At 44.4% G+C, this 16795-nt stretch overlaps 1 protein-coding gene across 5 annotated transcripts in view; it reads left to right on the forward strand.

Annotated features, from left to right (window-relative positions):
* OVCH1 (ovochymase 1) overlaps positions 1–9929 on the forward strand; it is a 37883-nt gene extending 27954 nt beyond the window's left edge. For 3 of the 5 annotated variants that reach the window (XM_038173087.2, XM_038173088.2, XM_038173089.2), the window contains 10 exons: positions 904–1038; positions 2124–2159; positions 3280–3504; positions 4323–4487; positions 5197–5229; positions 5802–6009; positions 6777–6940; positions 8206–8307; positions 9390–9523; positions 9693–9929. In XM_038173087.2, coding sequence (XP_038029015.2) covers positions 904–1038; positions 2124–2159; positions 3280–3504; positions 4323–4487; positions 5197–5229; positions 5802–6009; positions 6777–6940; positions 8206–8307; positions 9390–9523; positions 9693–9863 — 1373 coding nt within the window. In that variant the 3' untranslated portion in view covers positions 9864–9929. The remainder of the gene's footprint in view (positions 1–903; positions 1039–2123; positions 2160–3279; positions 3505–4322; positions 4488–5196; positions 5230–5801; positions 6010–6776; positions 6941–8205; positions 8308–9389; positions 9524–9692) is intronic. The other 2 variants (XM_038173090.2, XM_038173092.2) reach the window with 2 other exon arrangements.
* The last annotated feature ends 6866 nt before the right edge of the window (positions 9930–16795 follow it).

The raw sequence follows: 16795 nt of genomic DNA on the forward strand, positions 1-16795 counted from the left end.
GAGCTGTTCTAAGTTCCGTAGCAGACAGATGGGGATTTTTTACATGGCGTACTTCCATGCTCCAGGAGGGATTTCTGATAATACTTGGAGCTACTTCAGCTAGCTCAGTATCTTTCCCTTCTTAGGAATGCTGTTGCAGTCAAATGTATTGGATGTGAGGTCTTAATCGTGGCATTGCTGTGCCTCAGAACAATGCGGGTCTGTCTGGGTTGCTTTTCCCAGGCTTGAATGTGTGGCGTGGCAACTTGCTGTGTATGTCTGCAGCTGTGTGCCAACGAGGCAGCAGGTCAAAGTGATGGGGCCAGGAAAAGGGAAACTTTTCCTACTGCCATGCTGAGTGAGGGGAGGTACCTGCCTGCCCTGACTGAGGGGCTATCAGCTTTGTTAGGGTATTGCTGGGGAAGTAGAGTCAGCATCTGGAGGAGAAAGCATAGGCTGGAAACAAACTGCTCAAATATTTAGGGATACAAGGCTTCTCAGTGCCTTGATTATGTGAAACACAAAGTGACTTACTCTCCATGGAGTGTGGATGCCCTGAGGTCTTGTGGATATGACATAGTGTCTGGCACAAGAGCCTGGTCTGCCTGTCAGAGAGGGATTTCTTCTGACCAGAGTAGTCTTGGTAGTTGGTACTTGCTCCTAGTGGTCTGTAGTAGTTATAACTGGGCATCTTCAACCATTTCCTTGTAAATGTCCCCATTCTGGTTTCAAGTATAGTGAGCTATATTCTGGGCTTATGCTATAGTCCAGTGTGTAAATTCAAACCTGAATAGCATCAGGAGTTTAGTACTGTTTGTTTCCCCTCTTAGAAAAGGAAATCTTTTCCAACAGCATGTTTCTGGGAGATTTTGCCTTATAGAAGTCAAGAAAAAAGCTTTCATCTCAATTTGGCCTATTTTGCAGGAAACTTCTGTGGTGATGCTTCAATCTACCCTGTAAAATCCCGAGGCTCGGTGATGACAGTGACCTTCACTTCCAGGGCTGAGGCAGCTATGAAAGGCTTTCTCTTGGCTTACCAGATGATATTTCCTGAGCAGAGTAAGTCTATTGCAGTTTTGGGGTAGGATGAACTAAAGCTGAAAGTAAGGTTCCTACTAAAAAGAAGGCAGGGAGGAGAATGTGGTGGAGAAAGGTAGAAACACAGTGTTAGAACAAAAATATTCACTGCTATTTAGGTGCATGGTGTCTTTTTTTTTTGAGGATGTTAAGTAATATCTTAAGTATTTAGTATGTCAGATCTATTTATTCTGGAGAGAAGTTACCATGAAGAATAAGATTGAGTAGTATCTTTGAGTGCTGATGATAAAAGGCATAAGTAGTAATCTAATTCCTGTGCTCATTCCCCGCAATAAACTTGTAGAAAGGCGCTACTAGCTTAGACATTCACCCTTTTCGTTCTGCTCCTACCTAACTCCCTCACTCTCTGTTGCTACTTCTATAACCTCTCTTCTGTAGGCAATACCACTGTCAAGCACTGCTGATGCCCCTGTACCCTCCAAGCCTCACCTCTCCTGCATGCCCAGGAAGTTAGCCAGTTAATTGGGCTCTGAGCTTAAAGGCTGAAGGAAATGTCACACTTTCACCTTTCTCTTCTTAAACCAGAGAACAGCTGGTGATACGGGCAGACATTTTTCTCTGTGAATAGTACTGCCCTGGCATCATTAAGCATATTAGTTACTTTGATATCTCAGATCAAAGATAGCAGTTCAAATATTTTACCTTCACAGAAGCAAACAGTTCTGTGTTCCTAGTGTCCTGTGCCACTTCTGTTCTCATTTCCCCTTCTTTCTTCTGTCTTACCTGTGCCTTCATTGCTGTGCAGACAAGCACATCTTTGTGTATTGTGCAAGTGCGTCAGGCTTCAGAACTAAATTGCAGCTAAATTTCTCAGATTAAGTTTGTCAGACTTAACAGCACTATCAACAGAGACTTGGCTGCCTTCTTTCACGTGTGCACATGCTTTGAATATGCACTCCAGGCCCCAGCTCCAAACACCAGGAGGTGCCTTTTCCACTCCCCTGCAGCCTGGCTATGAGCTGCTCTTGGCTCAGGCTCCGGTCCCCAGCATGCTCCTACATCCTCTGTATTCATGTGCCTCTGGTAAGGCAGTGCTTTCCTTTTAGGTCTGGAACCTGGAAACATGACAGATGCTGACAAAGGTAAGACAGGTTTTAACTTTCTACAAAGCTGGTGAGAGGGAAGAAAGAAAAAGCCTATTTAAAAGAAAAAGTGTCCCCGCCTCTTAATGTATGTTCTGAATTTCTGGCTTAGGCAATAATCTCTGTCACAACTAAGTGTGAACACATGAGTACGAGACTGTCACAAGCAACATTAGCTGTGTTAATACTAAATGTCTTGTTCTTTCAGTGTATCCCTCTTTTACTGTATTTATATTCAGTTCCTGCTATCAGAGCTGCTATGCATGCTTGGTGAAACAGATACCTGGAGAGTATTATAACAAAATAAAAACCCTCCACTAATTCCAATGAACTCAAATACATTGGATCTGGGATGCTTGAACCTGTCTCCCTGCTCTGCATGAGCACTTAACTTCTGCTCAGTTGGCCAGCCTGCCTGAAGCATATCCCTAGATGTTGAGCTAATAGAGACCCTCAAGGTGAAAGCTTAAAAGCTTCATCAAGCTTCTATATTTTTCATGTTTCTACCAGGTTCAGCACTTTTTTTCTCTCTCAGCCCAGGAAGCCTGGTGGCCTTCTGCCCTTTCACCACAAAATGTGGTGCGATGTTAGCCAGTAGGTAGACATTGGATATGAAGTATTTTATTTATGAAACTCCTGAAAACAATGCAGACTTGTCCACAAAGACATGTAATTAAAATGATAACACAACCACAGCATAGAATACTTCATTTTGATCAGCTTAGTGGCAACTATAAATGCAAGGAAAGAGAAACATGTGACTTAGAGTGGCTAGTGAGTGTTTAAGTTTGAATTTGGCCCATTTGGAAAGCTTCCTTCGAGTGATCTTGTATGTAGGGTCTTGATGTCTGGCCTCTAGATCACTTCAGAATTCAAGTCTGTTTACTCAAGTCTGTCGCTCTTTTCCTGGTTGAATAGTTATGCTTAAACTGCATGTGGAACTTGTGCTTGGGAGCTACGCAAACTCTAATTTCAGCCAACAGAACTTGCATCCTGGCATTACAATCTTGGCTTTCTCCAATATCAACAGGCCTGCTTAAAAAAAAAAAAACAAACAACATGCAGAAACAGGTTTGGGCAAGTGATATGATTCTTTTCTTTATTTTCTTTTCTTTTGGAGAGTGCCCAGTCTTTGATCTAATTCCTGTTGGAGCCACTGAAATAACATCTCCCAGTTACCCTGGGGTTTACCCTGACATGCTGAATTGCACTTGGACAGTTTATTCCAGTTCAGGAAATAAACTGAAGGCTGTAATTAAAGACTTTGTAACTGAGGATACAAGGGACTGCATTTGGGATTGTCTGAGTATTTATGATGGACCTCATCTCTCTTCAAGACTCCTGGGTAGGTTGAACTCATCCTTATTTGTTGCTTTACTTTTCTGATCCCTTTTATTTAATGTGACTATGTTCCATCCGTTTGTAAGGTGAGAGAGAGAGGGGCCAGCACTATCTGATTAGGTATCTGAAGTAGAAGCCTATATAGCTGAGTCAAGTTGGTATCAGGCTTACCAAGAGCCATTGAGAGCAGTTCTGTCATCCAGGGCCTTTTAGGTATTTTAGGTATAAGTGGCCTGGATTCAGTACTTGTCAACTTCCACTTCCAGTGTCATGGATATGTGGGATGGTACTACATCAGTTCCTTGTATAACACCTTTTTTTATTTAATTCTTTGTATCTTGGTAATTATCTTACTCTGAAACAAAGCTGGAGCAGGTACTGCTGTGAGTACCAAAGCTGCCTTGTGCCATATGGGCATCAAGATTTTTGGATACAGAAGTGCTCACTGAAACGGCTTCGTGCCTTTCTTGTTCTCCCACTGTCTCCTCCCCTTCTCTTCCCACGTACATAGATATTTAGGGAACAGGTTGCTGAAGTAATCTCACTGAAGTATGAGATACACATTCATGTAGAGTATGGGAGCAATTTGGCTGTTGCACTAGGCTTCAGTTCTGCTTGAGCAGGGAGTGATGTTGCATAGACTACTGGAGGCGTACCTCTTGAAAGACCCCAGGCCCTCAGAACTGTCTTGACATCACTAACCTATTCCAGTACCAAATGGTTTTGGATTAAAGATATGTCTCCGGGAATAAGTGTAGGTGCTGTAGTTGTTGCCAAGTACAATTTGACACTTTACTACGGTATTTTTTTTCTTTCCCCCAGCTAGCTTATGTGGCCAGAGAAAATCTTTTAGTGTGTTTTCTAGTAGCAGCTTCCTGACCCTTCACTTCAAAACTGATGAATCTGTGGGATACAGAGGCTTCAAAATCCTTTTTGAAGAGCTGTATCTGCAGCCAACACAAAGCGACCTGGAAGATGGTAGCCAATGTACGTAATGTTCTGGGTCTTTCCATGTCTGCTTCACAAAAAAAATGTCCTGTTGCTAAAGTAGTACTGAGGGTTACAGACAGGCAAATTTGTAATGATTTTTTGCTAAAGGTACTTTGCCTAAAACTATTGCCCTGGTGGCGTCAAGATATTCTTCTGTGTTCTCATGTATCCAAAACTGCAGTAAGTTAATTCAGTGCTCACTCCAAGTGCTTTGTGTTAGGTGGTAGTCCTTGTATCTCCACAGTTCTCACTGTCACTGAGACGAATATAGAAATGTTCCCAAGGAATGGCTGTTTCCTTAAAAAGAAAAAAACACAACTAGTTTAAACTAGATGTATATTGGAAAGAACAACTAGTCTCACCATGTAACTGATCCCTGATTAATTAATAACCTCTATCTGGAACCTGACACTGTAAACAAGAAACAGAAAGCCAAACAGTTTAATCCATCTGTGCTAACGTTTGCTTGAGAGCTTCACTGGTCTTACTAGAGGGTTATGCCTTTTCCTGGGGCAAAGAAAAGGGATAAAGGGAGCCTTTTACATGTATTAAAAAAAGTTTGGCTTCCATGGCATGATCCAGAGCCCCACTGTGAAACAAGGGGAATGTTGTGCCTCAGTCCTTAAAGCTCTGTATAGACTTCTCCAAGTCAGGTCTGCCAATGGCAAGTATTTAATGGTCATGTTCTGTTATTTTTTTCTCCCAGACTCATCCTCTGTGCTACCAACTTCCGAAGAAAGTAAATACTACTCGTTTCTGGTTTTCTTTCCTTTCTCATGCTAACACCTCTCGTGATCAGTGAAAGCTGGCGGTGGTGGGATTCAGCTTATTTATGCACTGTTTAATTTGCTGTTACTGGAGTCAGTTGGGAACACTTCAGTGAACTAATTTTGGGAAATGGAGATTTATTGTACAGGAAACACTTCATAAATACCAGTTTTGACTTTAAAAAAAAAAAGTCAGGAAATACTTCTCACCTGCAAAATGTGACTTCCCGAAAAACCTGTGAAGAACTACTTACCCACAGCATGTTGGCCAGCCTGTACACACACAAGGTATTAAGGTATCAAGGTGCCAAGTCCTTGCTCAACTGGTATTAGTTAGGGTCTTTATTTTTTGATATAGCATATATGGATACCTTCTCTTTTGAGAAGCAAAGTGTTCCTAACTCTCCGATATGGACGCTTCAATCCTACCACAGGGCTGTTGTGGAACCTTTGGGCATGGCTGTCCAGAACAAGTCTGTTTGCTTGGTGTTGGAGCTCATCAGTTCACCAACAAGGAAATAATTCCAGAGATGTTTTTTTCCAGAGATAGATCCATTCACTGTGCTGGGGCCTGCAACAAGAACAGAAGAACTGGGGGAGCCCCATGAGATGCCTAAGGTGTGTGAAAGCAGCGAGGCAGCCCTGCTGTCCTCGTCTTGGCTGGCCAGTCTGCAGTATGAAGGTCACCGCTTCTGTGGAGGTGTTCTAATAGACGAAAAATGGGTCCTGACAGCCGCACGCTGCAACTTCAGGTGGGCAACATCCTCTCACCCAAGAATGCTGAAGGCTCATTAGCATGAAGAGCTGGTCAGTTTCTAACCTATCTCATCACTCACGGCAAATACGTATGGTCTTATTGTTTTCCACATGTCTACATACAACCTGAGCTGGTCTCCAGTAGCTTATATCTCCCTGTTCTTCATGTTGCTAGCACAGACAGTGGTGGCAGTAGAGACAGAGTATTGGGCTTTGGTGTGCATCTCATAATTTATTTGTATGTGCGCAGTCCTTGGAGAACTTGACATCTGCCCTCAAAACTGCTGACACCTGTATTATGCCTGTGGCCCCCACTATGCATTTACTAGCCCCAGTTAGGCTGAGGTGCCATGTGATACTGATGAACCTTCATCTTTGTATGTAGAAACCAGTGGCGGTGGTGTTGGTCTCGAATGTTTCATCAAAGCATTTATACAGCCCAGATCTGTAGCCTTAATATAGGCTCTGTCCCTGTTGGGATCCGATTCCTGAGAAGGTGAGCGACTGACTCACCTCTGGACTCTGTGTTGATCGCAACTGCAGCAAGGCTTTGTAGATGGAAGTCAAACTTCTGTCAGTACAGCAGAGAAAGTAGCAGTACCTCAGCTGGGACTTCCAAAAGAATCCCTGTGATGTGAAGTTGTAAGTCTTGGAGCATGAGTGTAGCTTGGCAGCAAGTGTTACACGTGAACTTTGGACTCCTCCAGTTGAGCTATGGAGTTTCTTAGACTAAAAATATTTGATTTTCTTTTTTATTGTTCAGTGCTCAGATGGATGAAGTAGTTCTGGGAAAAATACACGTGTTGCCAAATGTGAAGAGTAACAGCCCTGTGCTTGTGAAAGCTGTGCACACACACCATAACTTCAGTGGCTTCCCTTCCACAAATGACCTGGCACTCCTGGAGCTGCAGGAACCCATCAAGCCAGGTACTGCTTGGCCCCAGTACACTCAGCTGTGATGGGGTTAATAGTTACAGTAAGACTCTGACGTGGGGCACAGTGTTTTGTGTGTGTGTGAGGAGGGGGTGGGAGGGCATTTGTCTTGTTCAGGAAGGGATGCGAAGAGCAAAATGAGCAGCAAGCCTTTGGGGAGAATTGCTTCCTATCCGGCTGAAACACAGCATGAGAATTAAGAATGCTTCTCCTGTCTTCAGCAGGCTTTGAAGCAGGCTCCTCCAAGCAAAGTTGCCTGTGACTTTAAGGTGTGAGTGTAGGCTAGGTGTGATTAGGTGATCTTTGCTAGTCTCCTGTTCTAGCTGTCTCCCAGCCCGTCACAGCTGTACTGTGACCATTAAAATTAATGAGTCAAAAAGAAGCATGCATGTCCCAGGGGAGCTGTGCCACACGCCCTCCCCCTCCTCCCCCCTATTTATATGCACAGCACTAATGGTACTCACCTTTCTGCCAGTAGCAAAGTAATGTACCTGAGATAGGGGCTGAAATTTGGAGAATAACTTATATTTTGCCTATGCCTTTTGCCTAAAATGCCTGGAAGATTCTTGTTAGAGGAATATTTTGTTAGGTTTTATATGACCAAATGCAATAGTTGGGTAGAGCTGAGAGAAGTTATTTTTCTGGTTAATATTATGTGTAGCTTGGGGCAGGACCTGGGGAAATAAAAGGGGAGAGCGTTAAGTAGTGGGGGAATGTGATCTAGACAGAGCTGGTGCACGAAACCAGGGCATTGAATAAGGAGGCTAAATAAGTGTGTGGATCTTTGTGTGTCATGGTGACTGTATCCACACAAAGTGCTACAATCCCCAAGCACTGCCTGTGGGCACTGATGATGGGGCTTTGTCCCTCAGGGAGAGAGATCCTGGGGCAAACTGGCTTGAGGAAAGCCTCTTCCCCAGGTCCTGGCTCTGTGCTGTTTTGGAGGGTCTCCTCTCTCACCTTCCAGAAGCTGCCTTCAAAAGATGCTCAGTTTGACTGTGCTGTGACCTCAGACAGTGGTGCTCGGAGAAGGCCAGATCTGACTCATTAAAACAGCGCTCTCAGGCATTCAGCACGTACAGCGAAGGAACATATACATTATTAAAGCCCTGCCTCATCTGTTTTGCAGTCTCGTCGTGGTGTATCACGGGAGGGGGAGCGAAGCAGTGAGTTAAGAGGCAAGAAAAGCAGGGGACTGACAGGGGTAAGAGCAAGAGAGCTGTTCCTGGCACTGACAGAGACGTTGTCTTCCAACACAGGTGATTCTGCAGCGGTGGCTTGCTTAGCAGGCAGTGGGGAAGAAGTAAGCCCTGATGCAAGATGCTTAACAGCAGGATGGGGAGAGAGAGGAGCTGGTGGTGGTAAGTGTGCCTTGGTCTGGTGTGAGAGAGCACCTATGGCCTGCTGAGGGCAGTGACAGCTGACTGGGGGCAGTGCCAGGCAAGATCTGCACCATCCCTTCCTCAAATGTTGCCTGCAGTGTGTGAAATGATTTCCAGATAGGAGCTGGGCTGCCTTCTCTGTCAGAAAGCAGCCACTTTTGGAAAGGCAAAGCCAAGGTGGAGGCTCAGTAAAGGGGAATGAACTCATGGGAGATGAGATCACTCCCATGGTGTCTTGATGCCTGGGGCTTCTGGCCTGTGATGTCTCCCAGTGACAGCATCTCCTTTCTCCTTGGGGATAGCTTGGTGGCAGGGGAGGAAAAACTGCTTCCTCCATCTTCAGACTGAACAAGGGCTGTGCCACCCCCCAGTTCCAAATAGCAATTGACCTATCCACCAGGAGATGCAGGGAACATGTGAGTGAACACAGCCGAAGCAGCCTGTCTGCATCCTGTCCCACTGGCCCTGAGCCACAGTCTAGCACAGATAGCAGCAAGGAAGCAAGCTACCAGCTGGCTGGAGGTTAGTCTGGGAAAGCTGGCAGGGTGATGATGGACTTGGAGGTGCTGCCAGAAGGTGTGCTCATCCATGCCCTGCAAGAAAATTTTGTTCCTGGTGGTGTGCTGGCTTTGCTCTCTCTTAGGGGCTTGGGCCAACCTTTCTGGTCTGCTGGTGGCCCATGTGGAAGACAAGGGAGAGGTATAGGGCCTGTAAGGTTTTCTGTACCATGTATGCTTCCCACCAGTGACTGCCATCCTATTACAGCTCCTGGCTGATGAGCTTGATCGCCATGCCAGCTGCATGTCAATCAGCTTCAGGAGTTCAGGAGGCCAGGCTCTGAGCTGCACTGATGGCAAAAGCCAAGCTGGGTCTGGATGACTGAGGGGAGAGAGAGATGTTCTTCTGAAACATGAGAATCTGTGTGATATTGGGTGATGTTACTTGCAAGCTGGGATCTGTCCCCAAAAGTGCTCTGAATGGATACCAGGAGTGGTATTGGGGCAGTTGGTGCAGCATGACTCCTACCTAGGTAGTCGACCTGACACTGTTGCATTTTCCAGAGGAGGAACAGGGTTCCAGGCTACAACAAGTGGAGGTTTCTCTCCTCTCCTATGAGGCCTGTGTGAGCTACTGGGGACAAAATATTGAAGAGACCAACATCTGTGCGAGATCTGCTGGGGCAGCTTTTTGCATGGTACGTAACTGAAGGGGTGGGAGTGCTATGCTGTACTCAAATGTACATGTCCAGGCCAGGGCTCAACACCATGCCCTCCCTGAACTTACTGGCTTTGAATGCTTATGACGCTGCTGATGGGTGATAACTCTATGCTTTCATTCTCTCCTTACTCTTTTCCTTCTCTCAGGGGGACTCTGGATGGCCACTTATCTGTGGGACCCATGGGCATTATAAGCTGGTCGGTATTGCAAGCTGGGCCAGTGACAATTGCAATCCAGAGTCACCAACAGTCTACACCAAGGTTTCTGCCTACAGAGACTGGATTTCATCAGTCACAAACCAAAAAAAAATGACTTGAACAGGAGGCTTTCAGGTGTTCATTTGTTATTCCTCAATAAAGAGCTTGCAGAGTACATTAGGTAAATATTTGTGATTCAGGTCACCTTCCTTTAAACTTCTGGTTTGACAGCTCTGCCTTGAATGCTCAGTTTTAGAAATCTTTCTACTGCAGCACAACTTGTGATGCCATAGCTCTGAGAATTCAGTTACAGAAAGGTGCGTAGGAAATGTATGCTCCTTCAGTGGTTAGATGCATGCTTAATGTCAAGTCCTCTACACAGCTGGTACTCATCTGTCAAAACAAAATTGGTAACCCCTGCTCATCTCAGATCATCTCAGATAACCTGATTTACCAGAGGTAAGTTATTTCTAAAATGCCATTGCCATAGCATGGATAGCTAAGATGAACTGCTTTAGCAACAGTGGTACTTCACTTCCTTTTTAGCAATCTGGAATTTGGTATGATGGCTCATCCATTGTAAATATACCTTCAAGTTTTGGAGAGCTTCATCTGTGACAAGCTCTTAGCTTTGTCTAATATTGGAAAGGCCATGCTGACACAATTCAATTTGTGAGGAGTTGGGGTGCTTTTTTTCTTTTTTAATGGAAGGCTTTAACTATACTTTTGGATAAACACTAAATTCTTGAGGAAGGAAGAGGGGTGGCTGACTTACCTAATTCTTTAGCTGGTAGCTTAAACGCTAGACTTGGAAGTGAAGTGTATTTGTGAATAAAGCCTACAAGCATATATCACTGAATTACAAGCCAGGAAACTTCTATTGCCTCCATCAATCTCTTCTGGTTTCAGCACTATTGTGCATGACATACAAATCTATCCTTTAAACAGAGGATGGGATGCTCTGTTCCAGTCTGCTGTATGTTAGTCTCCTTAAATATGAAAATATGAATGCAGGTGTTTGTGATAAAGCAACCTCATGGCTGGGACCTTGGCCACCACCTACTGCCAAAATGGCTAAAGAACTACAGCCTACTCTTATACCGTATGCTATTCAAGTACAATAGTTTAATAAATTAAAAGTTGCACATGACCTTTTGACTTAGAAATGCTATCTGTGTTGCTTTAAAGAAACCCTTCTCTCTTCATTCCCTGTCCCATGATACTTTTGGAAGGAAACCTCAGATACGCTAGCAGAAGTCAGAAAACATCAGTCAATTTTTATAGAAATAATAGTTCCCCTGAACTAGTGGAGCTGTAAATTGCAGTATTTGTCAGGTTGTCGTTGCTGATGACTGGCTTGTGTTATAACTAACTTAAAAAAAAATATAAAAAGAAATTGCTCTGCCACCATGATAGTAACTATGGTGTGGGTTTTGGCTCAAAGATGTGATTTCCCCAGTGCATTTTCAGCTGTGCAAATAGAGCAGTATAGGGCTTGTAATTCAGTGCTGTGTCACAGATTGCAGAGACTTTGTATTGTGAACCTGCGTGCAGCAGTGGGTGAATAACCTGCCCACTGAAACCTTTAGAGATGCAAGGGTAGGATGGGTCAGTCGTCTGCTGTTCTTGGTGGCAGGCAGGTAGAGAGAAGGGAAACTGTTCCCAGGACTCCTGACCTGCCAGTAACTGTTCCTCATCCAAACTGAGGATGTGCTGCCTCATCCCAGGCATGGTGCTGCTCAGCCCCTGGGAGCTGGGCAGAGCTGCAGCAGCAGACCAGCCTTTGGGGTGCACTCGTGGAGGCAGCAGGAACCATCCCCCCCCAGTCTGCCTTGGGGGAAATCTGTAGCTTAAATTTCCCTGGGAGGAAGGCGTTAGGAAAACTTGTGGTAATGCTGGAGAAAAAAAAAAAGGCAATTAATGTTCATTTTATTTATTTTTTTATTTATTGATCTACAAGTGGGCAGCCAACTACTAAGCAGGGTAATTACTGACCTGGTAAGGGAAGTGTTATTATATAAAATGTGGGCTTCTAGTGTGGAGCTAGAATTAAAATGAGCATGTAGGGCATCTGCTGTTTACACTGTCCCTCAAGATCTGCTGCTTGCTTTCCTTATGGACCATCTGTTTGATGCAGAGGCATCTGGTAAGAGAAGAGGGAGTCTCCAGTCCACTGAGGTACAGCACTGCCTACAGCGAAGTTTTCCCTCCAGCTTTCAACAAGCAAGTCTGACTCTCATTTTGTAAATTTACTCATGGGGGAAAAGAGAGCTGCAGAACCAAGAATTACTTATGCTTGCACCTTTTGAAAGGAGAGAGATACTGAAGAGAAAGGGATGCATGGGTGGGGAAAGTGGAATTGCATAATTAGTGACAAGTATTTCCTGACAGCATAATTTCCTGAAAGCATAGATCCTAGCAAGCTCTTTTCTCTAGTTCTACACTGACTTTTTTTTGCATTTAAACAGGGCAAAATAAGTGTACTCACCAGCTGTAACTTGTGTGCTTTGACTATGCTGCCAGCACAGGTGTTCAAAATCAGAAGGCAAGTTCTTCTCCAACAGCCCATCAGTGCAATTCATGCCAACCTGGCTTCCTCTGGACTCTGGGGCTTGTATTTCAAGGTTTAAAGGAAGAAGGAAGGAAGGCTCCTGCTTGGCATTGCACTTAAGCATGTCTAGCTATTTTTCATGGCACAAGAAACAGAACTGTGAAATCTCAAATAGTTGTCTTAATTTTTTTTAGTGGCCATGAACACAACATGGCCTGATGTTTCTAGAATTGCTCGACCATTAGCAGTTACTGAATGAAGTTGATTCTCTTATCAAAAAGGCATACTCTGCTTAATTGCAACAGAGATATTATGCTGCTTCCCGGTCTTGCTTTGTGTTTTTTCTCTTCCCTTAAAAGTAGTGCATCATGAAACTGCAAGCTGCTGATTGAATAAACATTTTCTTTTCATTTCAGCAAGTGCTGGTTTAAGATGAGGGGCATGAAGTTTTTTCAAAAGAAAGTGTTTTGATTACTTTTCTCTCAGAATAGCTTGTGCTTAATGTTGGGGCTCAGATTTCTTCCTTTTAATGCTCGAAGTAGCATGCCTTATTTGTATACAGGCTGAAAGCCCTCTGGGAAGAATCTGTAACATTTGACATAGCTAAAACTTACAAACTCAAAAGCAGATCAGTGTGTCCTTGAAGAAAAGTAGATGAGATGCTGCTTTTCCTTCCTCTGAACTGTCTGGAAGCTGTTTTAGCATATATGTTTCCTTGCAAGAGCCAGTTCTGTCTGTGTGTGTGTGTTTTCTTTGGATACACAGTGAGTGCACCCACACAAAAATAAGGATGAGCTGCTATTTTTCCTCTCAAGACACACAGAGGATTGAATCCATGCTTGCTGTACTCCTTGCTCTCCCTGTGTTTAGTAGAGCCATTTATATAATTGCTGCCTTTCTCATTAAAGTGCACAAGCTGAAAGTTTGACATAAGACAGCCACCACTTTTAATTGCCTTTGGTTTGACTAGCTGTGGCATAGCTCTTTGAACGCAGCTGACTGGTGAGAAAGTCTGGGAGAGAAATGATGCACTTCTTATTTATGCTTTTTCTTTGGCAAAATTGCTCTGTGAATTTTTATCGCCTAATGGTTTCTCTGACACACTTTAAAACTCTTTAGCGCTCACCAAGAGACTATTTTATGGGAGGCTTGGCCCTGTAAACCATTTCTGTGATCTGGGAAGTGCTATCCTTCCTTTGCAGAGCAATCCATTTTGAAATTAGCTGGGCCTGCCTGCTCAAGAGGAACTTACAGTTGCTTGGCTGCTACTCCTGAATGGACCCATTAAATGCCCTATTTCTGTGAAAAGCAGCAAAAATCTATTGCTGACTAGCAGATCCTGAAATTCATGTGTATCAAGGGGAGCATAAATAGTTTGATTTCTTTGAGAGAGAATAGTGGTCTCTGGCTTAATAAATACTAACTTCTAACCAGTCTATTGAAAAGGATGATGGTAAAAGGGGGAAATCTGCTGGGACTTCAGCAAAGCGTGTGGGATCTGGCTTCTCTTGTATTCAAAATGCCTTTTGAAATTGGCTGTGAGTATTGATATGGCTAATTGACTTATCCTGAGTTTAGAATTGACTTATCCTGTGTTTAGCTATGCTGATCCTTGTTGTACTCCTGCGTGGTTTTAAAGCATGGTCTAAGGCTCCAGATCTTGTCTCTTCCTTGTCTCAGGTACCTGGTAGAAACATTGTCACCCAGTATCATCCCCACTGATGTATAAGGGAGTCTGTGGTAATTTGAGATATTTAGGCTGCCAGTTCTAACAAGGTTGAGTTGTGCTAGATTTAAGTGCTTCACATTTCCTCTTGGAAATCAGTGTGTTGTGGGTAGGTGTCTGCTCGCTACGACAAATTGTAGTGGACAGCTCCTGGCAAGTGATGTGCTGCTTCCCACTGCATTCAGATAAATGTTTCCAGCGTGGCCCCTAAGCTGTATATAACTTCCTTGTTTATGAGATTTAGTACCCAAAGGGGGATGGGACAGATAGGTCATCACAGGGTATGGTGGATGATTTTGGAGGTTAGAACTGAGGAGTGTGTGCTATAAGCAGAGAACAGGAACTGAGCCGTGTACATGTGATGCCAGGAGCAAGCCCTGCTTTAAAATCATGAGTGTCCATGTTTATGTTTGCAAAGAGGAGCAGAAGAGGAGGAAGTGGAAGTCTCATTTTGGGGTGGCAAATCCCTAGCACTTAGATCAGAGAGTAGAAATGGATCCTGAGTGAAGACTTGCAGTTCATCAGTGAAGACAGTCAATTACAGGTGCCCCAGGGTCCCTAACCACTGCCAAGTCCTCCCTTTCTTGCACTGATTATGAGGAGGAATCCTAGGTAATGGCAAGCACAGATCATGCTGAAACCAGGCTTCAGATCTCCATGACAAAGAGCTACCCCAAACCCTAATGTCAGCAAAAGCATACGTTGTAGCTCCCTGGAGATCTGAACAGGGGTGACCTGAATTGAAATACCGACCCAGTCCTGCTGGAGAGGAGCCTAGGGAGTGCTGGGTGTTTTGTTTAGCTACTGGAGCCTTTCATAGTGGTAGGGCAGAAGAAAGGATGCACCCCGCTGGCTTGCAAGAGGTGAAGCAGAGCTGACTTGTTAAAGGATGCAACAGACTCAATTATACCATCTATTTCTGCTACTAGAAAACCATGATTTAGTTGCTTGAGGGTTTTTCGTGTCTGCCTCTGTTTTTATTAAGCTCATTTTTCTTTATCCTTGATCTGTGACAGCTGAAACAGCCTTCCTGGGAGAGAGATGAGGAGTGTGTGCGTACACATGGCATGGGGCTGGGGAATAACTGTAGGGCCAGCTTGTTGAGCGAAGGACGCTGTACAGTGTGGGTTCAACACAGCTTACCCCTTGTCCTGCAGTTCCTGTACAAGGCTGTGGGTCCAAACAGCCCCCATATTTTATTTCTTAATTTTTTATTTTTCTCAGCTATTCCATGTTGCTTGAGTGCAGGCAAGTGAGCTGCAGGCTTCTGTAAAGCTTAGGTTTTTAGTTCAATTTCCCAGAGGTATGGGCAACAGCAAACTTCCCCTGATGGGTGGGTGTCACACTGATAATACCCAGGGCACAGGCTCTACGCAGCTACGTGGCCGTGCCTCCAGAGAACAGAGGGAAACTGCCCCTTCTTGCTGCCCTTTTCCAGCTGGTGAAACCTGCTCCTCATTTCTAGATGCTGCTGGACACTGAGAGGGAAAAGGGGTTTTTAGGGCTGCATGGGGTACTGTATGCATAGCAATACAGTTTGACCTGCTGACAGTGACAGGTGGTTGTCAATGAACTGGTGCTTAGGCTGCTGCGTGGATTGGGGTAGGCGCAGGTGGGTGCCCACTGTATTATTTCCAGGAACATCACACCTCATTTTGAAGATGCCTACACCACTGTGTGTTTAACTAAGAAATGCTCAGGCCACTGGCGTTTATCTTTAGACTTCACCCGGCTGCTTTCTCACTTGCCTCCTCTGCTGCCACCACGTGGACATGGCTCTGTGTTCATCTGAAGTTTACGTCAAACTTCGAGAAGGATGTGCTCCGTCCTTGGTTGTGTCACACCTCTGAACTGTGCCACACAACACACGTTTCTTCATTTGCTGTGAAATGCAGCTGGGAGGAACTTTTGACCCGTTAAAACAACAAAGCAAGGACCAAGAGAGACTCTTCATCATTTTTCTATTGGAAGATTTCTAAAGGGTATGTGCTTTTCACACTCTAGAAAAGGTTTTTATCTGAGTAACTGAGTGTGCAGAGCAAGTTGCAAATCTCAGGCAGCAGTTTCACAGACATCTCAATCAGGATCCAGGCTCAAGCCTGAGCAAGATTTTTCCGAAGGGCCAGTTACGAGGCAATTATATGCAGGAGAAACTGTCGCTGAGGGTTGATTGACTGACTGGCTTTTACGCGCCATACATTCGGGTCTGAAAATTGCACTTGGGACTCTACACCATTTATGCGCTCCTGGAAATGCTATTTTGTGACCAGAACTCTATTAAAAGTGCCAGCGTGGACTTCTGGAGGAGAAGAGGGACTAATGAACATGTCTGGTGCAGCTCATACAGCTTTACTTCAGAATAGTGTTGGTGCAGCAGTGCAGCCTGTGTCCTATTCATTCTGGGGCCAGAACCAAGTGAATAACAGTATTTGGACTCAGACGCAGACAGGGATGGTCTAATTTTAGATCAAATTATAATTTTCCTATTTTTTTCCATCGATAACACTCATTAAATTTATCATTTATAAGCTGTTGCTATGTAGCCAGGGTGAAAAATAACATCCCAAACCACAGCATATAAATGTAGCTGCTAGAATTGGTGGGCAGACCCAGGCTAAAATTACTTGTTTTAGTATTATGTATAATGTGAACTAAACACTTAGCAAGTCCTTACTTTGCCTTGCAATAGGGTAGTAGAAGGCTAGAGAAGAGAACAGCGGAGAGATGTTGAAAGCAACAAGCATTTTAGGGCACAAGGGGGATCTTGCTGCCCTC

Source organism: Anas platyrhynchos, chromosome 1 (assembly GCF_047663525.1).
Source record: "Anas platyrhynchos isolate ZD024472 breed Pekin duck chromosome 1, IASCAAS_PekinDuck_T2T, whole genome shotgun sequence".
Lineage (NCBI taxonomy): Eukaryota > Metazoa > Chordata > Aves > Anseriformes > Anatidae > Anas > Anas platyrhynchos.